Source organism: Ixodes scapularis, unplaced genomic scaffold (genome assembly GCF_016920785.2).
Source record: "Ixodes scapularis isolate PalLabHiFi unplaced genomic scaffold, ASM1692078v2 PGA_scaffold10__122_contigs__length_95168666, whole genome shotgun sequence".
Classification (NCBI taxonomy): domain Eukaryota; kingdom Metazoa; phylum Arthropoda; class Arachnida; order Ixodida; family Ixodidae; genus Ixodes; species Ixodes scapularis.
In genome coordinates, this window is record NW_024609836.1 from 83,223,643 (window position 1) to 83,251,557 (window position 27,915).

Consider the following 27,915-nt stretch of genomic DNA (forward strand, 5'->3'; position numbering starts at 1 on the left):
GACACGCGCCTTGGCGGTCTAAATATCTCCTTATATGACGTAACGACTGGTCGGAGGCAGTTCCTGTTTTCTCGCGTTTAGTTACATCTTCGGGGAAAACGAGTTAAAAGTACTTTAGAATTCCACTCTAACTCTTTTTTTTTTTTTTTTCAGGAACACATTCAGCTTTTTATTCAAGGCCGACGAACACGCAGAAAGGATGAAAACCTCCTTCAATTCCTCCTTTCCATTCGAGAAAAAAAGAGACCTTCCTCCTTTCTGCGGGTAGTAGCTCGGAGACCCGCTCCTGTGAGGAGAGGAGGAGAGAAGTGAGCGAGAGGAAATGGAAAGAAGGAATCTGGGAACCGCTTTTAAAGCGCCAGTCCGGTACGACATGTAGACTTATTTAATGGATAGCAAGTCGAAGCGTGTACGTACCTCACTTTAAAATTACCCCCCCCCCCCCCCCCCCCCCCCAATGAAGCGACGAGATGGGTTAATGCCCGACCAAGAGTGCCTCAAATTGGAGCTGACTGCATGCGGCCGGAGGCACCCTTGCACAGACCTGTACGTAACGGGTTACAAGCAATGCGTTACAAGCGATGCGCTTCAAACAACGCGTTACTTGCACCTAGTTACATTTTGCTGTAACGAAGTAACAACCCAGTTACTTTTTAACAGAAGAAACGAGTAGGGTACCTTCGTTACGTTTTGGTGAAGTAAGGAATAAGGGTGTTCAGTTACTTGTGGAGGGGAACGCGTACGACTCAAGTATAATCCAACCTAGTTCTCATTCCAGTTCACGCCCGTAATATACACGACGAGAAAGCGCTAGATACAAGGAGGCGCGCACAAGGTAAGTGAGTATACCACAGTTTGTCCCCGAATGAACGCAAAAAAAAAAAGCGAGGAAATAACAACAACGACAAATGTTAGAAGCGGCTACTGCTTAATAAAGACGGCACATTCGGAGCAACGACAAAAAATATCGCGTTACTTTTCGAGCTGAGGTAACGCGTTCCGTTCCAATCGCAGCAACAAGTAACGCACTTAGTCAACTTTTTCATTGGGTAACGAGTAGCGGTATTTTAGTTACTTTATTCCAGTAACACGTATGTACGTGTCCGCTCTATAGATCGAACCATCAATCAAAGCGTGTTATGTGATTCCGTTTCACGCAACAGGTGACCCCGGAATTCACGGAGAATAACCCATTGCGAGAGGTACTACCTGTGCTCGAAATCGGCGGCGAAACACTCTCGCAATCGGTAATAGGCGTATACCTCGTTAAGTCAAACTTCTTGATGTCTCGCCAAGACGATGGCGCTGACTTGTAGGATGCGATTCCTTCTTTAGAAAAAAGCAGAGTCTTCCTCCAGTTTCCCTCTGGGAAGACGCGCTTGTTTCTGAACAATGAACTGATGTGCCGTACTCGAAGAGAGTATCAACGTTTGCAGTTGACGACGCGTTATGATTTTCCTGTGTTTATCAGCGCACCCCGATATATCTCGCCATCGTGAAGCATGTTAATTTCAAAACTTTCCAAATCGCTTTCAGTGCTTCGCTAAAACTGGTTTACCTTCTCTTTCTTCTTTCTCTCTTTGCCTTCTCGAAAAAAGAGAAATACAGTTTTTTTTTTATTGTAGCTCGCGATTATCGAGTACATCGAAGAGAAGTATTCAGAACTCAGGCTGCTACCGCAAAATATCGTTCTACGGGCAAAGCTCGGTTGGAAAGCCGTTAATACTCAGAATGTGAAATTTTTCATGTCAAAACATATCCCAAAGTTAAAAACAAACTTCGCAGAAAGCCGCAGAGAAGCACAAATAACTCCGAGTCTCGTCATTGTCCAACCCGGATCGCTGAAAGGGACCATGCTATTTTTTTTTTTTTCTAATTCATAAAGTAGATTTGTTCTGCTCGATAGACTCTTTTCAAAAATGCGCACCATCTATTCTTTGGTTCACCATATAACCATATCTCGGCAAACGGCGAAGGCCGCGGTCTCAAGGACAAAGCGGTACGTCTGGACCATACAAAAGGGGGTCCCGGATAAGAGATGCCATTCCTCCTTCCCCCTCTTGTCCAACTGCTTGGTTTACCCAGTCGCTTCTTTGGTAAGATTGTCACGTGCTTTACGTGAGATAAAGTGTTTGCGGAGAGCAAGTCGTCTGCTTCTTGCACATACGTTCCGGTGACGTCACAATGATGCCGATTTCTGATTGGCTCCGATTGAAGGATAGTGGGTAGACCTCAAAGCAAGCTGCCTTGAGGTCTACCCACTATCCTTCAATCAGAGCCAATCGAAGCTCGGCGTTGTGACGTCACCATAACCCCTGCAAAAGAAGCAGACGAGTTTGCGGTCCGCATTAGCATGCCTCGCTAATCATCCGAGTCGGTCATTGTTTGGGCACACATTCGAAGTATGTACTACAGGGTGTCTCCCAACAATAATTTACATGTTTTTTTTTTTTTCGTTTTGTTTTTTCACTGCAAAAATAAACTACGCAATGCCGAATGCCCATTCTCCGCCCAAATTTAGCCCTATAGAGGTCCGAACGAGACGCCAAAGTTTCAGCATTAACCCGTATCTTAGTGGAGAGTTCTAAGTGATTTTTCCAAATTTTCAAGGGGAAAATGGCGACCGACGGACCTATTGAATACATGGAGCTCTGTGGCACCAGCTACCGAAAACGGGCAAAAATTGGCCCCCATTTTCTCATTATTTTTTTAGGAAATTACTTTTAAACTTTTGGACAAGATGACGGTTAGCGTTGAAACTTTGGCGTCTGGTTCGGACCTTTAGCGCTACATTTGGGCGGCGAATATGAGCGTTCGGTCGACAGCAACTGAACTTGCGGCGATCCGTGTAGCTGTTAACTACATCAAGACTCAAAATCCAAAAAAAAAATACTTGACAAAAAATATTTTGTGGACTCTAAATCTGCTGTAAACGCTGTGTAACAAAAAAAAAAAAAAAGATAGCCCGAATTTTTGAGTTTTGATATCCTACAACGTTGCCACAGTATCATGACTTGGGAACATACCAGTGTGTTACAGTGGATTCCTGGTCATAGTGGTATACCTGCGAACGTCTATGCGGATAGGGCTGTTAGGGAGGCTCAAGCAAATAAATTCGATCTCAAAATTCCTCTATCGAGATCTGATGCCAACTACATAATCCGAAAGATTAGAAACGATATTTCATCAGCGCCATGAAGAGTTTTATGCTGTTATTACACATACCTAAAACAAACCAAAAAAAATATTGACTTAGATATGACATTTCGAATTCCGAGAAACTTGAATAGAGGAGATGAAACTGTAATACACCGGCTACGCCACAATGTGGCTTACACTAGGAAATATCGTCAGTGATTGGTCGAATTGACTCCCTCACATTCCCAATATGTTCAATACTTTATGACATCAAACATATTGCGTGCAGTTGCATAAAATAATTATCACAATTATCATACAATAATTATCACAAATTGTCACACTAATAGGAGCCTTAAGTATAAAACATGATCAAGGGGCGTCAGGCGATAACTAAAACAAGGTAATCAGCGCGCTTCTACGATTCCTGCGAAAGACTGGTTTAATGAAATCAACTCAACTGACTGCTATTTCTCGTGTGTGCTGGCATTTTCCTCGTGCCGTATACACTGTGTGTATATATAGTATATGGGTAGTTTCATTTGAAATCGAACACGCTTGTCGGGGTGGGTCTTTTGATTTTTTTTTATATATGTAATTGCCCCATTTCTGGAAAGAACAAAACCGCTTTCCAAATTTTTTTAAAAAAATATTTCGCTTCACAAAAAATTATTGAGTGGAGCAGGGTGAAAATCTGTTTTTTACTCCGTGATTTTTCTACCCAGTTCTGTACGCTGGTATGAATACGGGAAGCATACAAAACTCACAGTAATTTTTTGTGCTCTTGTATGTTATTTGGACTATTTTTTAGTTTAAAGGAAAATACTTTTGTAGTTTTGTTTATTGAGGTAAAAAATGCCAAACCTCGTCTCTTTGACGATCAGATGACATCTTCAGAGCCTTGTAACTCATGATTTATTATATTTGTCACTAATTAAATACTATGCGGGTGTAGCCCTATACATGGGCTATCGACGGGCATAAGGTTTGTTTCTTTTATTTTCACTGAATTTTTTATATAAAATTTGAAATATCACGAAAAATGAAATTAACCGATATGTTGAACTCACTTTATCAAAAAACGCCATTTTTTATTTCGTTCAATTTTTTTATTATTGCTGCCGATCATATTAACTTTAAATTGGCTTGATGCGATTTCCCCCTTTTTTGTTGTATCTTCTCTAGAAGTGATCGAAATCGCTCCCACGTGACAATACGGTGACAACTTCAGAGCCTTGTAACTCATGAGTTATTATATTTGTCGCTCACCAAATACTATGCTGGTGTAGCCCTATACATGGAATATCGACGGGCATAAGTTTAGTTTATTTTATTTTCACCAAATTTTTTATATAAAATTTGAAATATTGTCGAAAATAAAATTAATTGATATTTTCTACCCACTTTATCCAAAAAGGCCATTTATTATTTCGTTCAATTTTTTTATTATTATTGCTGCCGATCATATGAACTTTCAATTGGCTTGATGCGATTTCCCCCTTTTCTTGTTGTATCTTCTCAAGAAGTGATCGAATTCGCTCCCACGTTCTCTGAACGGCCAAACGCAGTTTCCGCAGGCCGGCTTCGCTGCAAAGAATATACTGCTTATTTGTGTGTTCGAATGCAGCGGTTAAATTCATTTTGACTGAGAACACTTGTGCTTGGCTACATTGTATTTTATTAATATTTAATTATGGCAACTGACATTCCTTAGTCTGATATTTAGCGGTGCAGCGGATGTTCCATTATCCGATGTTTAAAGCCAGGGCACAAAGGGCGGAGAAAACGGAACGAGCGCGCTTGAGGAGCACGAGCGCGAGCTGGAGGCCGAATGTTCCAAAGACACGCCAGGCCGTTCTCACCCTGCCGGTGACTACAGCAAAAAGCGCATTCGGTAAGCACTGCATCGCTCGGGAGAGGTCCCAGTTCTCGCTCTTGTCCGAGCTATCGTGTTGGAAGACAATCGACGCACGCGCGGCCTGCCATACAAACAAACGGTCGAGATGGTGCTCAAAAATAGTTCGTTGAAACGCTCTTATCTGTCTCGCAAAGCTCCCTGAACACCAGCCGTTGACTCGGCGTAGAGGAGAACGACCGGCGGTGTCGCGTACCAATGTCCTCGCAGTTTCAATGCGCTCAGTGGCCTCTTGACCAATCGGCAGACTGCGTAATCGTTGGGGCGTGATGCCATTTAAACCCTATAGAATCGATTCGCCCAACCAGGGGGCGCTTCGAAATTGCGATGGTAGCGCCACCGCAGTACAACACATGGTCGTGTCGCGTCGGTCGTGTTCGTAGCGTTGCATTGGCGTCGCAGGTGTTTCGAGCGTACAGTGAAGATTTAGAGAAAGATAGAAAGCGTGCGAGAGTTATTTCTCATGGTGAGTCAAGAAACGATAGAGAAGCTTCAATAACACGCATCTTCCACCGAGAAAGCGGTTGATTTCCCCGCCAACGAGTCGGGTCCGCCTCGCAAGTACGGTCGTGTCGCCCGTGCGGCGTCTACGAGATAACTTTACAGGTGAGCGTCCCTTGTTTAAATTTTGCGCTGTAATAACATTGTGCCTTTAAGATTACTGATCACAATAAACCACTGTTCTCGTGAGTCCTGTTAGACGACGTCGGGATACTATTTTTCGGTCGCTGAACCACCGGCAGACTACGTTCTCGCACTAGAGGCTACGAGTAGGATAGCTTTTCGGGCTCGCCCACGTCGAAGAAATATTTACGTGTCGGGGATCATGCGGGCATAGGGTGATAATTCCGGGAAGAGATAAGCCCCCGCGTACAGTTGAGACTGCACGTCCTCGCTGGGCTGGAGTCGCGGACCGGTGCGAGCATTGTGCCGACGCTCGTAATTTTATTAGCATTGTTAAACACTCTTCCTGCATCAGCCTGCCTCAGCAGTAGGGAACTAAAACACCAGGGCACGACCTGAACAAACGCTTCGTAGATTTATTATCAGGTTTTTTTGTCCCACTTCACTGAGGCAGTAGGTTGCAGTTACTGGGACCTGCTCCTGCTGATTAATGGTTCTTTTTCTGCGAGTATGAGCAATAATGTGCCGCGAGATTCTGTCAGAAAGAGGGGCAAAACAGTTGAAAACGAAAAGAGGCTAGCCTAGACTAAATCTCCAGCATAAATGTCTGCTATGCATATGACTGCACATAATTTTAGTCGAATTTTCATGACAATGTTCAGTTGGATGGATTCATAAAAAACTTCATTTCTCTTTCAGGTTCAAGTTGTCCAGTCCACATGCAAGATTTCCAGATATTGGCTGGGGGCTTGATTCATACTTTACTGTGTGGGACATTTTAGGAGGAAAATGTTGTGGAGCAAAGGAAACACCAGTGACACATGATAGGTTGTCATCAGTAGAACAACTTTTATTTTCTAGAAACATAATCTATGCATGCCAGTGTTTAATTGCTGCTTCACTGAATAAAGTTTTTCGTGGCATGTTTTCGAGCGTTTCCAGGAATGTACCGTAATTTCCGGGCTATACTTTTAAAAGTTGGAATCTTAGGCTGTGCGGACTATGCAAAATTTTTGTTTTTCAATATCGTTGATTATGACGAGACGACTGATTTGGTGAATGAAAGAGTACGTAAATGATAATTTACGTATAATACCAGCTTCTTTGTGTCTATGAGAGGATATTCGTGACGACTAAGCACCAGGTGCGGACGATGCACCGTATGTGCACAATCTAAGCAAACTCTTTTTACCCCAAATTTGCCCCTGCAGACTATAGTCTGGAAAATATGGTACAGCAACATAATGCAACGCTAGCCTGGAAAATATGGTACAGCAACATAATGCAACGCTTTCAGAAATGTTTTGTTGACAGTGAAAAAGATGTTTATTGAGTTTTATCACAACCACGAGTAGGTAAACACACAACCTTGTGACAATATAAAAATTCTTCTCATGCTCTTAACACGGTAACATTGGAGCAGACTCGAAGTATGGCCGGCAGGATACTTGTAGATGATGTACACATCTCGAGAAGCAAGGACTGTCCAAGAAATTGTAGGGCCGAGAACCCCGACTACTTCAGGGATCTTGCACGGCAGATCAGCTGTTCATATTCCAGATCTCACGAAAGATGTCTCCCAGTTCGTGAGAAAGCAGTCGTCACCTAAGCTTATCCATCTTTAGCCAAGCTATACTGAATCTTGAGGTACAGACTAAACCAAAACATGTAACTCAAAGACAGAAGTTGCCAATCAACTAACAATACTTTTAACAGGCTAAGAACCGGGCACATATAGAGAATGCAAAATAGATGAGTATCTTCGAGCGAGGGGGTGAAAATTAATTTAAATTAACTAAGAATCATTCACGAGCAATTACAGGGTTGGTAGGTTCCCTGCAATTAGTCTTTATCTCAGCTGGCATCTCGTCTAGTAACTTGTTGCAGGATGAACCTGAGCGTTGTCCTTGCAGGTGTTCATGAAGTGCACGCTGCACATCCCCGCTGACGTTGGCGGAATCAAAACTGAACCACCCCCACTGAAAAATAAATCAATAATATAAGATCTCTGGTGTGATGAGTAGAAAATCAACACGAAATAATAGAAACGATTATTGTCTCTAGCAAGTAAAAACATAATCAGGGTTTCTTTTTATTTAAAAAAAAAGGGGGGGGGGGGGGCGGGTGGCTGGCTGGTTGAGGCGGTTTGGAGGTGCATTCCTTGTGTGTGTTGTGTGGGAAAGGGGGGGGGGGGGGGGATGCATGCGTGTATTATAGCGTCGTATATTATGGCTATAAACAGCTAAAAAAACGGGAACAGCGATTAAGAAACACACACGGCAGAAGAAAGCTGCACTCGCAACCCCCAAAAGCCCCTCCCCTAGCTAGACATATGCTGACAAAGTCAAAAAGGCATGCAGGGCGTGTCTTGTGAACGGCCGAGCTCTAGCACGTCTTCGTTGCTCTTCGCTGCGATGTGGCTGCACGTGAACGCTCGACGGTCGCGAGATAGAAACCCTGTCGAAGGTTGGAAGCTAGTGCTGGAGGAACTAAAGCTTCTCCCTGCCGTTCTCACCCTGCCAGTGATTATAGTTGAAATATCCGTGCCAAAGGGATCCAACATAGCGACCGAAGCCTCGTCAAACACCTCGAGGGAAGCGACAGACGCGCACTAAAAAACAAATATTCCGTCATGCATTTCCAGTCAACTGACTTTCCCGCGTTCGGTAGTCATTCTGTTTCTATTCGGACACCAATTCCATTTAGGTTTTCTCGTGTATTTAGCAAAACTGATCTTCCAACGAACGAGAGACTTACTTTTGTCGGAGCACCGACGTGGTCCAGGCTTGGCGCCGTTCGAGTCTCGCACGGCTTTTCAGGGGAGCGGTAGAATTTTAAGGATTGACTACAACAATATCGGAGGTTGTTGCTGCGATCAACAACGAAACATTTGTGCTTAGCCGGGCTTTTATATCGTCTCTATCGCAATGAATGTCATATCCGACCGCGTACGACGGAGAAGCGAGGCGAAAAACAACGAGCCACTCGGGTTCGGGCGTCCCGCCAGGGGCTGGAATGGCGTTGTAGTCGGCGGCGAAACTTGAGCGCTTCGGTCGTATACTCTTTAGATGAAACTGACTGAAGAAGGTTCAATTATTGGTGTCCACGGAACGGTGGAACGCAAGAAGTACGCGGCTATGCACGAACGTTTTCTTGGGCTGTTGCGTTATCTTGTTTTCACACTGTCGCGGGTCCGCGCCATTGCGCAGCTGATCGCATCTGGGATTCAGCCAAGGCGGTTAGAAGTACTAGGAGGGGGCAGGGGGCACGTTGCAATATTGGTGAAGCCTAGTCATAATAAAAAGTTTAAACGAAGTTGTGGCCAACGTGACCGTATAGATCTCTCTGGCAATTGGTGCGCGTGAAATGTCACGTGTGAGATGGATGGTTGATTGTAGAAGGATTCCTTGCAGGCTTGCGCGCGCTCCGTCCGTTAGGTTTTATCAAATCGAAGGCTAGCTACGGTCACGTGATGTGGTCAGTTGGCCTGATAAGTGAGGAGGGTAAGGAGGAAAATTAGAGAGAGGCAAGGGATGCTGAACCGAAATCTGGATTCCCCAAAACACGCGGCAAAAGCGCGCAACGGGATGCTAGAAACACCGAAACATCACTCGTATACAGCGATATCTCAAACGGATGACTGTATGTTTAAAAAAAAAAAACAGGCACATTTGGCAGGAATGTTGACGTCATGTTTCTCCGAGAAGGAGAGGGAACTGCCTCGCGTCTTCTCCACCTCGCGGCTTTGAGGGAGCGAAGCGAAGAGAGGAGGAAACTAGGTATCTTGACGGTCACGCGCCTCGTCGGCCTGGTTCAATCTCGACTTCTTTTTCCAAAAATACGACCGTCCATTTGAGATATCGTCTTACGAGTAGTGTTGTAGGGACTGTAGCGTCCCCGCGTACATCTCGAGCATTGTTTTTTTGAAATCCAAATTTCGGTATTTTGGAGATATATTTTTGTTTTCTTTCTTTGCCTTCGTCAGCCTTAGAAGCAGTGCTGCAAGACAGCAGGCAAATACTGCGTTGGAGACAGCATCACTATGGCCGATGTCTGCCTGGTGCCTCAAGTCGACACTGTGAAAGACATCAAGCTCGACATGACTCCATACCCGACCATCGTGCGCATAAACAATTAGGGGCGTCGCGAAATTTTGTCAAACCGGATTTTTAGGTCGACTTTCGGGGTTCGACTGGATCGAACCGGTTCGGCGAACCTTCGACTTTTCACCAGGTTCGACCGGTTCGACTTTGTGGACAGTGTGGCCAGACCTTGATACAAGCATGTCTTGGTTTGGAGAATTTCTTCTTTTATGCAAAGGGTTATTTTATATTACGAACAGTTGAAATAAAAAATGAAAAATTCTAATCCCTTTAGAAGTTAATAACCTAATTTTTTGTACTGCATTAACTGAAATAACCAATCAGCGCTGCCCTTAATTCATCCCTTAGCCATTACCATCCAATCCGAAGCCAACTGGCCAGCCTGTCGCGCATGCGCACACGAGTCGAACCTCAATACAAGGTTCGTCGAACTTTGCACTAAAAGTTCGGAAAAGTCGAACCTGGTCAAACTTGAACCTCGGCCGGTTCGCGACACCCCTAGTGTAGACTGAATAAGTGAGTGATACTATGACGTGCATCATCGAATGATTTGCAGGGCAAACTACTCTCTTAGATAAAAGGTGCCAATCGGGGGAAAAAATGTTCTTTACGTCAATAAAGATTTGATCCCCATGAAAGATTGCTTTAGAACGTTCTATCTCGCCAAAACTGCTGTCCCTAGAAAAAGTAAATAATGCAGGAGCCTCAGTCGTCCCGGGAAAGCGTGTTCTTGTTTGGCAGGGAAAGAGCGGAAAATGTTCGTTGGGCAAAGAAAACCAAAAACCTATAAGTCACAAAAAAGCAGAAGCCTGCAAATGGCTTCTTCGCCTACAAGATATATATTGAGGAGACTGAATTTGATCCTCTGGAGTGGTGGAACTTGCACCAGCATGAGTTTCCGGACCTCATTCTTGTAGTGCAGTCTGTTCAGGCCTTCCCAGCATCAAGTGCACCAACGGAGAGAAACTTTTCATTCGCAGTTATTAATTTAAGGGAGGCGAACCAGTCTGAATCCGTCCATGTTGTCGATATTCTGTTTCTTCCAACAGCAATTTCGCCAAGTGAAACGTTGCGTGTATGTCCGTTTCCTTTTTCTCAACAGATGGCACTGGCTTGTTTTTAAGCATATGGTTCCGGCCATGCAGTTGAGGGTAAGTGTTTAAAACTGCAACCAATAGGAGGTGTTGCTATTATTGAATATTGCGATATCTTCCCAGTGATGTACTCGCGCCTCACCACATACACACGAGTACTTTGCTGCGATGAGTGAGCGCCTTTCCTCTCACACTGTTCTTATTGTTTGGCCTAAATAAAATGACGCAATGTTAGTGTCTGTCTTTTGTCAATTCTCGTGTTTGTAAACTTTGACAGCTTGAAGTGGGATGCGAATGATCAAACTGTTATCCACGCAGGTCTGATGGACTAGGTTTGAACAGCGCATCTTTTTATTGCTTTATTAAGGCACCGCTGTATACTTTCAAGCATCTGCTTGTGCATCCGGTTGGCAAGACGGATGTGCCTTTTTGACGAGCGGGTGAGCTTCGAGGGCAGCGCAGATCCGAACCAGGATCGGGAAAGGGCTGACGTCGATGCCCCAGCGCTGAGCGTTGCTCATCTGCGGGCAGAAGCGAGACACCCATCAAAGCATCAGACAACTCCCCTACGTCACTCCGCCGTGGTGGCGCTGCTGTCGGCACTGCGCATGCGCATCACGCGAATCTGGTTTCTGTACACGCGCAAAGCCCACACTCGGGAAAATGCCAACTTGCTTGTAAGCAGCGTATCGGTCTACAGGGCGGTTCCACGAAACGCTTGTTTTCCTTCCGGTAAGCCGCATTCCGCCATTTTGGAGAAATAGCGTCCCCCACTTTCGTCATTTTGTTAAACACCGAGTTTTTGGCGTCGTTTTTAGTGAAATGCTGAAGCATGTCAAGTGGCTCCTTCGGTGACATAACTCAGTAAGTGTACGATCGGGGACGGGTTGCATACATCCAAGTTTCTTGTCGGAGTCGCCCGCACGGTGGATCGGAGCCTTTATGGCCGCCGAAGTGGGTCGAATCTTCTCGATCGCCGGCTCGTCTTAGAGACCGGTGCGTAGAAAATTCGAGTACTAGGCGATGCTCTTTTGTGTCGCCGAACTACTCCGGCAGACGGAGTCGACCATGACACAAAAGAAACTCCAAGGAGCCGGAAAACAATACTGCCTCCGGGCATAGAAAGACATATGGCAATAGTTCGTCAACATGGCGTCCGGCGAGATCTCGAGCAGGGGATACGTGGGATGGTTTCAACTCATCGCTTTCACAGAGCCTCGCACAAAAGGGTCTTCCTCTCTTACTTCTTATCATATTGGTCTAAAGTAGAATTATTTGGCAGCTTTTTAATTTCCTCGCTTAGTAGGTCAACGTGTGGGCTTGAGACATATATGCACTGACGTCGCATAAATTGCCACTGCGGCTGTCTCGTTGATGAGAACATTCCTACTAGTCCTAACCAAGAAAAACAAACTCGAACCATCGAATTTGTTTCTATCGGCAAAGACAGGATCGACCACCAGTAAGCTTGTGCAAAAACTTTCATAAACCAAAAAAAAAAAATGCAAACATTGTTTACGCGTAGAAATGCCAAAGCATTACTACAAGCAGCGCGCCACCGCTCCGGCAGTGACATCACACTCCTCTCTCTCTCTCTCGATGTCTCTGTCTCTCTTCCCCCTCTGTGAAGGCGCGGCGCCCCAGCAGACTTCACGGCTTCCGTGGCGAAGCATCTGCGTTGCTGTGCTTTTCTTTGCATTTTATTCATGAGGCGCGTGCTTGATGACGTATTGGTGTGACCATCTTTCGGGCACAACGCCGCCTCTTTTTCGCACAATGGAACAAGTATGGCTTTCGCCTTAATAATGATTTCTTGAAGATGCTTAATCAGCTTAATAGAGCGGAGGTAGAACACAACAGAGCCGCAAGGCTCGGATGTAACAAATTAAGATTAATAAAAAAAAATAAGAACAGCACCAACCGGTAGCCACTCGGGGCACTATGATGTCACACGGAGGGGGCAGTGATGTCACGAACGCGAGCCAGAGAAAATGAGTAATTGATTTTCGCCATGTGCAAAAAGGACGAGGGCCTCACCTGGGGGAGCAGACATGCGTCTGCGAGGGTGATCTCGTCGCCAACGCAGTATTTCCCAGCAGTCTCAGTCACGATGGCTTCCAGCGCTGTGGGAGAGAACACGCTCATTGCCTCCCCTCCACCCTCTCTTCACGGCAGGAATTTGCGAGCCTTTCCGTTTGTGCCCCCTAACCAGTGTGTGCGTGTTGGCGATGTGTAGTCGGAAGAGGAAGCAGATGGAAATCGTAGGTATGGGCCAACGTTACTAAAACACTCAGTTGGGAAACTCGCCGTCGAAACCTGGGCCGCTGGCGTCCACCGAGACCGAGCTAAATGCGACAACAGCGCCACTCTTTTTCGTTTGTCTGTACTATGGTCACCTCGAGCTTTTTGAAAGCCTGTTTTTGCGTAAAAACAAACGGAAAAGACTATTTTCGTATGAAATTTATTGGAGTTTAGTACCAAATGATGGGCGCGTGATGTTTTTATCATCTTTAGTTCGCAAGGTTTTGCGGAACAATTAATATTGTTTTTTTACAACCATGCCTCAGCGGGCCCTTCAGGTAGCGCGTCCCGACCTAGGTGCATTTTAACTTCGGTAGTTCGGCGCGGCGCGTCCGCCGGGGGGTGGCACTACTGTAACCTCTTCCGCTGTATCTGTTCTTAAAGCCAAAATCGAAGTCACGTGCAGTTCCTTGAGTGGCCGCTGCGGGAGAAATGGTGGCGTTATGTTCGTCATTAGCTCGGTGCTCGGAGACAGAATGGGGCCACTTTTTCAAAGCTGTCACTATGGGAGTTTCCCAACTGAGTGTTTTAGTAACGTTGGTATGGGCTCATCCGTCCGCGGCTGCCGGGAACTCAAGGTACTACCGGTTGCAGCTAGGGATGCCGCGGACCTCCCGAAGGTCGAGTTCTAAAAGTTTCGAAAATTTTGCACCTCGGTAAGGTCAAATTTAAGAAGTTCTCAACTTTCGAGCCCCACTGAGGTTTGAATTCGAAAAATTCGGAAATGTCAAGATTTCTGAAATATTTTTAATTTTTTGATGGACCGCTCGAAAATTTTGAATATTTCAAATTTATTAAGATCCAAATTTGAAATTTCAAATTTTTTTTTTAAGGTACAATTTTGAAAAGTTCGGAAGTTCCGGTTTTAAGTTATAAGTCTTCAAAGTTTACGGACGCAAATCCAATTCCACAGTTTCAAACTGAGTTTTCATGAATTCACCTTAAAAATTTGCAAATGTGCTACAAACTTCATGAAAACTTTGCCCATTTAATTAATGACGTGAATACTTCTTTCTTGGTGCCATGGTACTGACGGTATTACCTGTATTACTCGTTATTTGTCGCTACTTATGAAACAAGCGTTGAACTGGTTGAATTCACAATTGAATTCACCTTAAAAATTCGCAAATGTGCTACAAACTTCATGAAAACTTTGCCCATTTAATTAATGACGTGAATACTTCTTTCTTGGTGCCATGGTACTGACGGTATTACCTGTATTACTCGTTATTTGTCGCTACTTATGAAACAAGCGTTGAACTGGTTGAATTCACAATTGAATTCACCTTAAAAATTCGCAAATGTGCTACAAACTTCATGAAAACTTTGCCCATTTAATTAATGACGTAAATACTTCTTTCCTGGTGCCATGGTACTGACGGTATTACCTTTGTCGCTACTTATGAAACAAGCGTTGAACTGGTTGAACGGTTCACCGAGAAGCCCTGAGGCGGTCAGGTGCACATACTTTCTACATATTTGCAATCTAATAGCAATCCTATCAAACGTCTCGTCAATGCAATGCTGGCACAAGACAACTAAATATACGGGACAACGCATGCACATAAAGGCATCCAGGCTTCCCGAAAATTTTTAGTTGCTCTGGGCGTTTATTTTCGGCGGGATGACCAGTGTGACAGAGTAAACACTGAACATGCAGGAAGCATTACGATGTAATGCACTGGCTAAATATCTCGACTACAGCGTGAATGAATTCCGCGTCATGGCAGACCAACCATAAGCTGACAGAATGAGAACAGCAAGAAAATCCTATTGTTCAACACCTAAAACTGGTGCGTAGAAAAGGAAAAAAAAAACAAAAAAAAACAATAAAAAACCCACTTTTAGTCGAAGGTACAGACACAAAAGGGAACGTTCCCTTCTGTGTCTGTCCCTTCAACTAAAAGTTTTTTGTTTTTTTTTTCCCCTTTTCTGCACCTCAGTTTCAGGTTGTATTTGGGCGTCTCTCCGAGAGTGCACGCTCAGCCAAAGCAGGACTAAAGGCAGGTTCGGCTCAACCAGTTTTTATTTTTGTTCATTCGGAGGTCAGGAATGCCTCTGCAAAGTTGTGGGAAATGCCAGTACCGGACAGATTCATCATTCAGGTGTATCCTACTGCTCTTCTACGCGTGCCCTGCACAAGCGGGGGTGTCTTGCTTACGACTGCTCACGGTACCATTGCGCATTCGTGTGGCAAGGAGGCAAAACTTGAGACCTGACCCGTGGCGTACCAGCTTGTTTTCGAATGGAGGGGGGGAGGCAAAACAGAACCCCCCCCCCCTCCCCAGGGCCAGGGGGCGGTGCCCTTGGCACCTCTTGGGCGGCGCCGGCCAGCGTTTGCCCTGCCCAGTGGTGCCTGTTTCGAAGAGGGGCGGGGCAAAACACATGCCCTGCCTCCCCTCTGGGAACTGGGGGGGGGGGGGCATGTGCTTTCCTCCCCCCCATCCCCCCAAATAACAAGAGCGCGCGGTTTAACGCGCGCTCTTGTTATTTGCTAAAACGTTAATTCGCTCAAATAGTACTGTTTGCTAAAGCGTCATGCGCTCACGTGATATGGACCCCTGGAGGTCAGTCATCCGAAAGAAACGCCCTGCCGTATTCATCCTGCTCAGCGTCTTATTTCCTTTTTGCCATTATTAGGCGAGCTGTTCACAACAGGGCGTCATGCGAGAAAGACAACCTCAATGGAGAGAAATACTCTAATTGCAAAAGCATGAGCAGCAGCTCGCTGTAAACACGTGCTTAGGAGATTACGTGTGAGGTCATTGAGCCGACAAATATCTTCCAACCTGTGAAGCCCTTCGTGATGTAAAACTTGGCCCAGTTTTGCCACTCCTCCTTCCCGAGCTTAGGGATGAGGCCTAGGCTCTGCAGCGGTTGCACCCCGGAAACAAGAAGCTCCGTGATTTCCCTCGTCTGGGAAAGGGATGGACACACCGGCAGTTATCAGTCTGCAGCAGCATCCACCACTTCAGGGCACTTTCCCTGAGCAAGGACTATCGGGCGCTGAACTCTGGATGAAGCTAGAAGGGCGAGCGCAACAGACCAATCTCACGAAGCGTTCCAGGCATGCGTGAAGAGGAGGCAGGCGGCAGTGCACGAGACAGCTCGTGCTTCTTGTGCCCTGCTTGCGCAGACCCGCAGAGGCGGCGTCGCGAGTGAAGGAAGACCCTACAGTTTCCACTTGGTTCCCACTAGTTCCCACTATACTCTGTTCATTCTTGAGCTGAGACCAGAAGCTCCGCGCTTCCAGTGCGAGCTTTCTGCCCTTGTCAACACGAGTGTGAATGCGCAAACACGCGCAACCGAAGAACTGCGGAAGTCATCAAGCTCGCGCTGAAGGCAGAGCTTCTAATCTCAGCTTAAAAATGAACGATGCACGACGCATTCCGGCAGTGGAGGCGTAACAAAACACTTCGGGCATATGACGTCGGTGCTTGCCTTCCTAATAAACAATTCTGCTAAAAAAAAATCCTTGGACAGTTTTTTTTTAAGCCGAAAGTTGATAGAGATTCTGCTTAAGAACACAAAGAACCAACGCGATAATAACTACGAAAGACAGAAGAGTACACAAACGGAGCACTGTGCACAGAATATTCTTACTGTTATAGCTTTTTTTAACCGAAAGTTCATACCCAGATTATACAAAAAAGCACCAAACCGTGCGATAAACATTACGAAAGACAGAGAAGAGTACACAGATGGAGCGCTGTGCACAGTGCACGGAATATGCTGACTGTGTTACTTTAAAATTTCGTGACTTGAGCCATTTTATTTTTAATTTACAAGTATACATTGCTAAAGCCCACTTTTTCAAAGCATCAATTAATGGCTATAATGGCCGAGATAATAAGACATTCATTTTGCATATAGTTCTAGGATTGTGGCACAGCCGCCTGTTAGAAAACACCAACCTGCTATGCCAGCTGTTTCTGCAATAACGTAGCTATCGTGTGGCCTTTTCGGGGAAATGGCTGTGCACGTCACTGCGTAAAAATGAATCCATTAGAATGCAGGGGGATTACCTTGGCTCTTAGGTAAGGGTCTGCGGGCAAAAGTCTGGGTTGGGGATAGGTTTCTTCCAAGTACTCCATGATAGCAACCTGGAAGAGTGTCCGAGCTCAGTTTACCTTGAGCTCATATATCTGACATGCTTTTAAGCAAAAAAAGCAAAAAAAAAGCAAAAAAAGGAAAAGTGATATTACTATTAAAAACACAAGCAAACTATAGTCCGTGGCAACTCAAGAAGGCAGGGAGAGGGAAAGAAAGGCTGGGGAGGAGGAAGCAGACGGAGCACTGGAGCGAAGGGGGGGGGAACCTTTCACTGGCCTTTCTTTCCCAGCTCGCCCTACCTTCTTGAAGGCAACACGCACATACACAGATTGTCCATTTGCACCTTTTCCCGAGATGGAGCCTTAGTTTTACTTTTAGAGGAAAGAGGACAATACTCGCATGTGTTGAAAAAGAAAATGTTGTTTGTTTGAAATATTATGGCGCGTTATTATGACGGACTTTCCTTTTTATAGTAACTGTTTATTTAAAAAAAAAAAAAGGGGGGGGGGGGGGGGGGCAGGGGGCAAACTAAGGACAAACACTCCCCTCATGCCTGTCCCATATTTTTGTTTGTTTTTGTTGTTGTTTTTCTGGGTCCAAAGATGAAATAAGCGGGGTTGTTACCATGTTATCTGTGTTTCTTATATTTATAGTGATTTTTCTAAATTCACTTTTCCGATATAGGGATAGGGAACCTCTCTTAAGGTTTCGAATCATGTCGAGCCAGTTCCCCTGATACTTTTTCTTTGTTTTCCCTTTTGGCTTCTTATTTACTTAATATATTGTAACCCAACTTGCATTTTTGGGGAATGGCCAGTGTGTTTGTTTAAATCCTAGAAACTTAAAAAAAAAAAATACAACGCATGGCTTTTGGAATAAAAACATTACCCCATGTTCATGCCTAATTCCTATGCCATTCTAAAAAAAAAAAACAAAAAAAAAAAACATTATTTTTAGTTGTACACGTTAAACGACATACCGACTGGCTGATGTTCTTGCCGTCCACCTCAAGAACAGGAACTTGGGACATTGGGTTGTGCTTCTTGAATTCCTCTGTGTACTGAAGGATATGAACACCAGCATGACAGCTTTGTTTGTATTGCTTCTGTTCAAGCCTAGAAGCTCGTTCGCACCGGCGATGAAAGCACTCGCGCCATGCAATTAAATCGCATAAAAAAAAATTAAAAAAAATTAGATGGTCACGCAGCGTGTGCAATGAGCGAGTCGCTTCTCGAAAACTCTCGCTCCGAACGCCGTCGATTGGCTCAGCCGCTCCGCGACTACATCGCATCGCAAAAAGACGGGCGTCGCTTTTTTCCGCGATGGTCGCTTTGGCGATTAAAGTTATCGCGCGACAGCTGCAGATCGCCGGTGTAAACGCGCCTTTAGCTGCGGGTCAACAACGTCAACAACCCCCATATACCTGATCCCCACCGGCAGGTGTCATCAATTTGACGGTCTTGTATTCGTAGTCGACGTTCTTCAGCGCAAGGACTGCAAAACGGACAAGCCTTTTAACAACAACGCAAGTCGCGACAAAAAGCTCGAGTAAGAGATCAAATCATTCCTGTTTGTACAGACGATTAAAGGTCCTGTAATTTGGATTTAGATTGCGTGAGCTCTGTTGTCGCGTTGAACTCACCTATTCTGACCCGCCAGGCACAGGAACTGAGGTGAAAAGAGTACAGAATCGGCTGCGAAAAGAGCGAGTAAAATGCTCAACACGGATGGGTGCTTTGGAATATATTTTAAGTGATTACCTTGGATGCCATTCTTGCAGTTGACAAGGTATACAAAGACCGCACGAACTTCGGACGAGTGCCAAAGGACAACCACCGGCAGCGACGACTTCGTAAACAACCGAAAGGAGGAACCAGTGGGTTTTTCGGTGCGTTCCAAACTTGCAAACTAAACGTCGGACGTCCCTTGGATTCACTATTTTCGTTCGAAAACGGTAGTACCCCGGGTTACTCTCTTCAACTCTGGAACGGGTAAAAGGGTAAACGCAGACGGGAGAGATAAAAGAAACAATAAAAAAAACCTAACTTTGTGTTGTTCCGTCTATTTTTTGTTTTTTTTTTTATCTTCCCCGTTTCAGAGTTTACAAATCGTTTCGTAACCAGCCCGTTTGTATTTGTTGTTATAGGACTTGGTTTCGATTTCGGTTTCGTTTTCGAGGAGCGTACACCTATCGCGGGCTGTGTATCAAAGCCAAAGCTTCGTCATCTGCCGTCGCCGCTCTAACACCGCACAGCTGTAGCACTATGATGCAGTTGACTGCTGCTAAAACTTAAAGACGTCCAATAATTCATAAAACAAAGTAATTCCAAGACTGCTAATTTCAGAGAAACAGAACTGGTGCAAACCAGGGATCCGCTTGCCGGCGAGTTCGGCACAGATCAAGAGAAAACACTAAAATAATCATAACACACACACACACATAATATATATATATATATATATACATACAATAGGAACAGAGAAACACGTTATAGCACAAACGATACAGAAACTTAAAACACCCGTTTGTCTTGTGTACGACTATTCAATCACTTACCTGAATTCCAGGGTTCCCAAGGTACCACACAACAAATAAATAAATCCCGTTTTCCCATTATTTCATCCCAAGTTCTCAATTTCCCATTGATCCATTTTATATCCTGATAATAAAGGTCCGTCCACACATTCCTTGCACTTTCTTACGTCGACGAAACAACAAACACTGGCACACTGGCACAATCTATGAGGCGACCATGGAACTGCATTTCACTAGAGAGAAGATTCAGGGTATTTGGGATATCAAATGCGAGTACCACCTATGAGAAATGGTCGTATACAACATTGTTAAAAGTTTTTCAAGCCAGAAAAGAAAGAATGATGCTAAAAAAACAAATAGGAAATATACGGAAACCGTGTTCCACAGATATTGTAGATGGCAGTAAGCAGTCAAAAAGTCAATGCACGTGACAAGGTATAGAAGACAAATTTATTTGTCTTGAAGGCAGCAGAAACAATGGCACCTCTTTTTATCCTTTGTTCAAAAACAAGGCATATATTGTGGAGTGGAAATCTTATCAGAAATGTTTCGAGGGATCTTTGAGCTCTTCCGGCGTGTCTGGCTGGCAGCATGGGTGGGCAGCCTTGAATGCCTCCAGTTTCTCAAGAGTGTTGTTTACCCGCACGATGGTCGGGTACGGAGCCAAGTCCACCTTGAAGCGCTTGGCGTTGTAAACTTGAGGCACCAGGCAAGCATCGGCAATGGTGACGCTGTCTCCCACGCAGTATTTGCCCGCAGTCTTGGCGAGCACCGCTTCCAGAGCTGCAATAAAGGTGACAAGTCAACGAGTACAGAACTTCTGCTCAGGCCAAGCTTACGGAGTCAAAATCAGGAGTCAAATTCGGGGGTCTTATGTGCCAAACTAACGAAGGGCATCGGACACACACCAGCGTAGGACAGAGGACTACTTTCGACCACCGGGGATGTTTTGATGTGCAACCTTAAACATTGGTTCCATGGCGCCTTCTCCGCAGTGAGCCTCTGCCACATTGCGGGCACCTCAATCATTTGGGATTCAACCCTGCAAAATGGGGATCTGTAGGCTGACACTTCGCCTCGAAGCCACTGAGCTGGCACCAAGTTTACAGAACAACGTAATGTTTCGTGAGACTGCCGATAGCTTAAAAGTCTGGGTTGGGGACAGGTTTCTTCCAGGAACTCCATGATAGCGACCTTGAAGACATAGAGTTATTATAATGTACGCTAGAGGTTCAACTGGCACTAGTGTCTATGCGACTTCCGTGCCGCAAATTGAAGCAGACAGCAATCAGTCTACTTTTGCGGTGCTCCTGTACATTCCTATGGGGAAACGCATGTGAATTTTGTCTCTTCGCTGGAAAATACCACGGAACACTTTGGTTATTTGGGTCATACCGAATAGTATGTACTATCGGCCTCAAATGAAATGCGAACAGCGGAGCATGTGGCCGTCGGTACATCTTGCGCTTCTTTGAAGCTTGGGTTGTGCTGTGCGACGGTAAAATACATCGGAGTAGGACGCACACCCTCGCAGCATTGTACTCTCCAAACCATGGTTTTATCAGTTTCAGGAGGATTCCAGAAGGCGCAGCATGTACCGACGGCCAAGCGCTCCGATGTTTGCATTTTATTTGAGGCCGATAGTACCTAATTAACATTGTAAAAGTGTAATTACTTTAGCTAGTGCATTTTTCTTCATCAGTGAACGATGTTTAACTTCGCTACCTTTCAGTCCCAAACGTGTGTTCCGCAGCAGGTGTGTAAAAACAAGTGACGATTCAAAGCAAAATTACAATAATATAGTGTGTGTTCCAAGGCTCACCAGCATTCCGGTGACGCCTATATATTGATAATATGCCAGTCCTGTCACTATATGAAAATGACCCCGTCGTGCATGAGAGGATAAAAACATTCAAAACGAAAAGAATAAAGTATGTGGGCTGTGAAAGGTGTCTCTTCGTATTGTTTTCTCTGCCGGGCAGCTTTTATTGGGCACTTGTTCTCAAAGATTTCGAGCGTGCGAGTGGTATTTTGAATGTAGAACGAGCACCTTCGCACAGAGCAGAAAGAATAAAGCGGTACTTACTTATTTAAAATCGCAATATATTACATAGCCTTCGATTTATTTTGATCGTACATGCACGGGTAGTTACTGATCCAGTGTTACTGCATAGTTCTTGCCATCTCCCTTAATTTTCCGATGTCCTTCGTTCGTTTGGCACATATACTATCCCTCACGCTTGAAAAGTGCCGACGTCGTGTTCGTGCTAACAGTGTCCGACAGTGCACATATATACACGTACAAAACCATTTTAGCACCGTTTTTAATGCAATGAATTTGAAAGAAAAACGCCGTAACTGACCAATTATTTCGTCGGCCTGACTGAGAAATGTTCCAAGCTACCTATAGTATGTGCAAATTATTTGGGATAGTATTTGGTCTTATGATCGAGCGCAGGGAGAAAATGCACTCACTTTTTCCCATAGAAATGCATTACCGGAAGTCATTTTTAAATGGTTGCTGTCTGTTTCAATTTGGGTCAGCACACTAGCATCACTTGAACCTCTAGCGTACATTATAATAACTCTATGCTTGAAAAGTGTCCAAGCTCAGTTTACTTTGAGCTCATATATCTGACATGTCCACACTCTTTAACAAAAGCAAACTAGCAAATGTTCATCTTAAAAAAAAAAAAAAGAAAAAAAAGGGGGGGGGGGGGGGACGAACTAACGACAAATACCCCTGCCTGCTTGTCCTATATAATTTTGTATTTTTGTTGTTTTTCCGGGTCTAAAGATGAAAAAAGCAGGTCTGTTAGCATATTTCTATGTGTTTCTGATATTTATAGTGATTTTTCTAAATTCAGTTTCCCAATATATGGATTACACCGGAACCTGTCTCAAGGTTCCGAATCATGTGGAGCCAGTTTCTGCCCGATTACCCGATACTTTTTCCTCTTTTTTCCCTTTTGGCTTCGGTTATTTACTTCATATATTATAACCAAACTTGCATTGTTTGGGAATGGCCAGTTTTTTTTTTTTTTTTTTTTTTGTAAAGATCCTTAAATAAAAAAAATAAAAAAATTGAGTGCTTATTGCTTTAAAAAAAAAGGGTGTTAGATAGGACATATAGATTAGTTATACTCATGGCATGTGATCAAAGCATTCTTTAAAAATGTGTATTCCAGAAGCAATTTCGAGCTTTCCCGTTATTTACATGTTTTGCAATTGCACGAAGGCTCAGAAATGTTTACAGAAACATTTAGATGAGCATATTGTTTTGTCAGAATGGAGAGAGAAAAGCACTACAGAGGGAGACAAAAATGTGTGCATCCTTTCTTCCTTTATTGCTTGATTTTGCAACAATCGCTTGACTGTGACGACAAGTTCAGAGCGTCTGGATTGAAAGCTCATGCTGCAGAGCCCAGATTTACTGGGTTCAATCTCCACCCCTGCCCATTTCGATCTGGGTAAGATTCCTAATGGTGTGCAGTCATGTGTCACTACTGCGTGATGTGCACTGAAGATCCCATGCTAGCAGTTGTACTGTACTGGCAAAACATTTCATATACAGCGTCTAATAATGTTGCCAAAAGCACTCGGACTAATCTCTAGTGTCTAAACATCTAGCTACGAATTTGACTTCTCAATTGACATCTAACTATGAATCTATCTAAAATTGCGGGATATAAACTTTGTTTTGGCTTCTAAGCTAAACTTGTTTGAAATGTGACTGTACCTTGGAAACCCTTGGAGATAAATTCAACTGCCCATTCATTTCGCTTGCTCTGCTCCAGCTTGAAGAGTATACCAATGTTCTGAAGGGGCTGAATTCCAGATGCAATCAGCTCTGCAATGGCACGAACCTGAAAAATAGATTTCACAAGTTTCATCAATTCAAAGACGGCACCTGTCGACAATTTTATTGACAACTGAAGGGTGTGCGTCGTCTTACGTCAGCAAGTTGAAATGAATTTAGGATTTTTTGGTGCAGCAGCAATATAGGCTATAGCGCGCCAAACATCAGCAAGTAAAACAAGGGTTCATATGACTATATAATTGTGGACAACTTTTTGTGACTATCCAGCTATGGGTTCCTTCTTGGCTTTGTAGGAGATCCTTAGAAAACATCTTTGTGCCTTTCCCCTTCCCGACCCTGTATCTACCCTCTCCTCCCGTGTACACCAGCACAAGCATTAAGTATGAGGTGATATCCTAAAGCTCATTAAAGATAATGTTAATTAATCATTGGAAACTTAGTTAGATTCATATTTTCAACAAATAATAACTCAACTGGACTCAACATTAGGGTGATCAGACCCGCAGGAGTCACGGGTTGTGAAACCGTGAGTGAAAACACTGCATGTTTCGTTTTTTTCAGTTCTCTCAGTGTTATTATTAGACAACGAGGTAGAGGGGCTTACAGGGATAAAGTGGCAGCTGAAAGTGACCCCCACCAGGCCGCCGCCATGTTGCACATCTTTGACCACTAGACATTCGATTTTATACTTTTACGTCTAGATTTTAACGAAGTACCGCACGCAGATAATTGTTTATTGATCTTTAATAACAGTACCAATGAGATAAGTTATGTTTTGTCTGTTTCACGTCCCAAATGTGCTTTCACAACAAAAACTCTGGCAGCTTTGCAATGGCTCCCTCCACTAGATGCCGTCAGCCGCGGTGCTGTATTTTGGGTTCTTATCAGAGCTAGATGCTGATCTCTGGGGCTATAGCAGTATTGAAAAATAGTTTATCACGTCTTTTACAGCGATCACAATATAAATCTCGGCACAGTTTTGAGTAAAAGCCTCAGGATTTGGTACGGTCACGTGCCTAGTGGTCAAAATTGTACAACATGGCGGCAGCCAGGAGTGGGGACGTCATTTCTGCCTGGTGAACGGGATACCAGTTTATCGCTTTAGGGCCCAATACCTCGTTGTTGCTAGATTACGTCCATGTGTGTTGTTTCATAAAATGCACACTAATTTTTTTTTTTCACGACACGTCACTCTTCCCACCCCTGTTACAGTCTTCAACACAGAACCACCAGCATGACTGAATAAAACTAACTTTTAAAACTAACTTTGTAGGACACCACTACACTCGTCTATTTGTACAGCCCTTCTTCTACTTCACCTTTCTTGCCTCCAGAAATTTTTTCTTTGCTAAAAATGGTCCAGACAAAATCTCAGTACTGTAATCCAAAGATGCCCCTTTGAGACTTACCTTTGAGCGCAAGACAAGATCCTTTGGCAGCAAGCTGGGCTCCGGATATTTTTCTTCCAGATACTCAATGATGGCGAGCTTTTGAACAATCAAAAACAAACATGTCAGAAAACAAGGGAGACCCTTGTATAGGCAGAAGGTACAGGCTCTTTCTCAAGAGAGCACTCAAACACTCGTGCAAAATTTGTCGACGCTCATTGAGGTAGGATGTTCTTACCGACTGGGACAGTGGTTCACCGTTGACCTCGAGCACTGGGACCTGTTGCATCGGGTTCCGTTCTGTAAACTCTGCAGACTTCTGCAGATCCAGAAAAACATGCATGTATGTACTAGTCGGCATCTAGCTTCCTCTTATTTATTTATACAAATAGTACATCTCTTCTAACAGTATATGAACACTAAATGGTGTTCCTTTGCCGCGAACTGGGCTAAACCCTGTTCCCCTGTTACAGTGACTTTTCGGCTGTCAATACCTCAAGTGCCACCAGAATTTATTTGCTTTATTTATTTGAAGGATACCAAGGCATGGAGTATACAATGTTAGTCATAAAGAGGAAAACATTCTATTTTACAAGAAAAATTTGTTGACATAATGGTTAGTCACTTGTAACACTCATAAATGATAGAACACATTTGATTTCATGCAATGCACACAATTAATTTTTCAGTACAGCCACGGCTAAGACAAGTATTACACAAAAACATGTTGTTTGTCTTACCTGTTCCCCTCCATCCTTCATCAAATTGACTGTCTTTTGTTCATATTCCACGTTTTTTAAGGCCAATGCTGTTAAAAATAAAAAAAAGTAAATAAAAAACTATTTTATTTATAATGTTTGGAGACATAGGATGTGCGGTAGAAGGATGCATATCTCCTTATAATTAGTTATCATTATTAATCAATAATTATTTGAGTGAACATGCTAAACTTAGCAAAATGTAAGTCTGCTAAGTTAGCGAAGTAAAGGTTTTTTTGTCACTCATCTCATGCAGACCAGCCCTGTAACAGATTGTGTGTTAAAAAAGAGGTTGCAGCCGTAAGAGTTGATTAAGAAAAAAAACAGTATAAACCAGCTCAGAAAAAAGAACACACCAAAGTTTGTCAGGCTGTTCTTTTAGTAAAAATTGCATTTCAACTTTTTCTATTCAGGGAAGTTGTGCTATCTATGAGATTCGGACAATCAATAAGCATAAACGACTCAGAGGTGCAAGTCTGGGTTTTTCCACGTGTGGGGTATGATAAGCCTGGGGGAGTACAGGCTGATTCAGACATTTGCGTTTCGGCGTGTCAGGATCTCCTATGGCTGCTCGGCAAGCTTCAGATGGAGCAACTTTCCCAGCAATTTCGGTGTCGTTGGCGAGTTGTTTCCTAGCTTAACCTAGTGCGATACAAATTGTTCGGATCGCATCCGGCTTGAAACGAACCTGCAACTCAGACATGTTTGAAGTGGCAGCAGCCAATTGGGGACGCAATATTTTCACGTGACACCCTGTGCCGGTAGTGACGACAACTAGAGACTTGGTTCTTGTTTAAAATGGATCATTTTCGGGAATAAACCATTTCAGAAATATGGGTTAGCATTCTCATTAGAACATGTTTATAGGAAGTAACTGTGTGTCTACATAGTGCAAGAAAAATAAAATTTAATGCTGATGATGGCAGATCGTAGCAACTGGTTGCCGTGTGTGAACGCAAGCAGCCCGTGTTGCGACGTCAAGTTGCTGGGAGATATTGCCCCGTCTGAAGCAGGCCTTACGAGGAGATTGCTGCTAAGGCAGCTGAGGTCCAGCCTTGAGCACTGCCGAATATGCATGCATAGTGTGTAAAACAGGGCACTAAAAAGGTATCTTAATTTAATTCTTCCCTTACCTGCCCTGCCCTGCCCTGCCCTGCCCTGCCCTGCCCCCCCCCCCCCCCCCCCCTTTCCCGCTCCTCCAACCATTGAAAATGTCCATGAATATGCTAAAAGCCATTTTAGAATAAGGACAAGAGACAAGATTACACAAATTTTGTTCATATGATCCGCCTATTTCCGATTATCTCCTCTTTGGAGACCACGATGATGAAAGTGCCCGTGATATATGATATGATATAAAGAGTTATACTCACCAATTCGCACCCTGTAAGCGCAGGAACTCCGAAAATAAGAGTACAAAATAGGCTGAAAAAAAAAAAAAAAGTGCTTGTGATTATGTATTTACTTTCAGTATCTTGCACAGCACTGCCTCAAAGACCTCTCCCAAGAATAATGAAGAGCAAGCCCACAAGGAAATTTTTGTAAAGTCCACTTCACCAAAAGCAGTACAAAACTTTTAGAATAAAGCAAATAAAAAAAAAAAGTTGTAGCTTAGTAATCAAATTTTAGCAGGTCTACCGCACGCTGAATATCGCCCGAAGCGTAGACTCAACTAACCAAAAACGCGAGTCGTTAACAATTACTGCATTACCTTGGAAGACATTTCTGCCGGAAATTCGCGTCAGGGAATGGCCAAAACTGCCAAAACTGTCTCGCCGCCAGTCCAGTACTCGGTTGTTATAAGTCTGCACTTATCAGCGGTGGGGGCCTTGAAAGAGAGCTTGGAAAGTAGCGAGGAGGAGCCAAGTTTCGAAGAAACAACAAATGAAAAGCGGCCAGACGGCATTGCTTGCTTAATCTGCAGCTTGGGGCGAGTTTCTAATCGGCTTCCGCAATCTAGACACAACAAAGCCGCGGAAGACAGCAAAACCTCTCGAAGACAAACCTTTAGGACACCCATTCTTGCCGGTACCGCGAAGGGCCGAAGGCTGGCTGTTTACTCGCACAAGAATCGAAACTTCAAACTTTGAACGAAAAGCCTTGACCCCGAAGAAACGAAACAAACCAAAACAAACTATCGTGGCTTGTCTGGCTCGTCGACCGGATTGGAGTCTATCTTGTAAAA

The 27,915-nt window shown here is 44.1% G+C and overlaps 3 protein-coding genes across 4 annotated transcripts; 1 reads left to right on the top strand and 2 right to left on the bottom strand.

Moving 5' to 3' along the window:
- Nucleotides 1-516: 516 nt before the first annotated feature.
- On the top strand, nt 517-9,963 carry LOC121834806 (probable maleylacetoacetate isomerase 1). Its single transcript, XM_042288612.1, has 5 exons — nt 517-546; nt 1,164-1,247; nt 1,626-1,702; nt 8,868-8,922; nt 9,669-9,963. The coding sequence occupies exons 1-5, from the start codon at nt 517-519 to the stop codon at nt 9,813-9,815; spliced, it is 393 nt and encodes a 130-aa protein (XP_042144546.1). The 3' UTR covers nt 9,816-9,963.
- A 1,239-nt stretch (nt 9,964-11,202) lies between these two features.
- On the bottom strand, nt 11,203-19,138 carry LOC115315011 (maleylacetoacetate isomerase). The gene is made up of 8 exons (XM_042288702.1): nt 18,989-19,138; nt 18,871-18,922; nt 18,652-18,722; nt 18,208-18,288; nt 17,201-17,278; nt 15,965-16,091; nt 12,912-12,997; nt 11,203-11,395 (listed from the first exon to the last, which is right to left on the bottom strand). Exons 1-8 carry the CDS (start codon nt 18,998-19,000, stop codon nt 11,258-11,260), a joined length of 645 nt encoding a protein of 214 aa, XP_042144636.1. The 5' UTR covers nt 19,001-19,138; the 3' UTR covers nt 11,203-11,257.
- Nucleotides 19,139-20,194: 1,056 nt separating this feature from the next.
- On the bottom strand, nt 20,195-27,897 carry LOC8043486 (maleylacetoacetate isomerase). Of its 2 annotated transcripts, none has more exons than XM_002416342.5 (7): nt 27,736-27,897; nt 27,104-27,155; nt 25,713-25,780; nt 25,211-25,291; nt 24,994-25,071; nt 23,504-23,630; nt 20,195-20,547 (listed from the first exon to the last, which is right to left on the bottom strand). In XM_002416342.5, the coding sequence occupies exons 1-7, from the start codon at nt 27,748-27,750 to the stop codon at nt 20,303-20,305; spliced, it is 666 nt and encodes a 221-aa protein (XP_002416387.3). In that variant the 5' UTR covers nt 27,751-27,897; the 3' UTR covers nt 20,195-20,302. The 2 variants fall into 2 exon arrangements, with proteins under 2 accessions (XP_002416387.3, XP_029830112.2); XM_029974252.4 differs by lacking the exon at nt 27,736-27,897 and adding an exon at nt 27,442-27,628.
- Between the last annotated feature and the right edge of the window lie 18 nt (nt 27,898-27,915).

Bases quoted from the DNA above. Each gene is read 5' to 3' on its own strand.
- LOC121834806 (XM_042288612.1), top strand. From the start codon at position 517: ATGCGGCCGGAGGCACCCTTGCACAGACCT. The intron at 1,248-1,625 runs GTAATAGGCGTA...TTTTTATTGTAG, and splicing joins GCGAAACACTCTCGCAATCG to CTCGCGATTATCGAGTACAT. The intron at 8,923-9,668 runs GTACTAGGAGGG...CGTCAGCCTTAG, and splicing joins TTCAGCCAAGGCGGTTAGAA to AAGCAGTGCTGCAAGACAGC.
- LOC115315011 (XM_042288702.1), bottom strand. The intron at 18,723-18,870 runs GTGAGTTCAACG...TCCGTTTTGCAG, and splicing joins TGCCTGGCGGGTCAGAATAG to TCCTTGCGCTGAAGAACGTC. The intron at 12,998-15,964 runs GTTGGAAGATAT...TCTCTCCCACAG, and splicing joins CATCACGAAGGGCTTCACAG to CGCTGGAAGCCATCGTGACT.
- LOC8043486 (XM_002416342.5), bottom strand. The intron at 25,292-25,712 runs GTAAGACAAACA...CTGGATCTGCAG, and splicing joins TGAAGGATGGAGGGGAACAG to AAGTCTGCAGAGTTTACAGA. The intron at 23,631-24,993 runs GTAAGTCTCAAA...TCTATTTTTCAG, and splicing joins ATCTTGTCTTGCGCTCAAAG to GTTCGTGCCATTGCAGAGCT.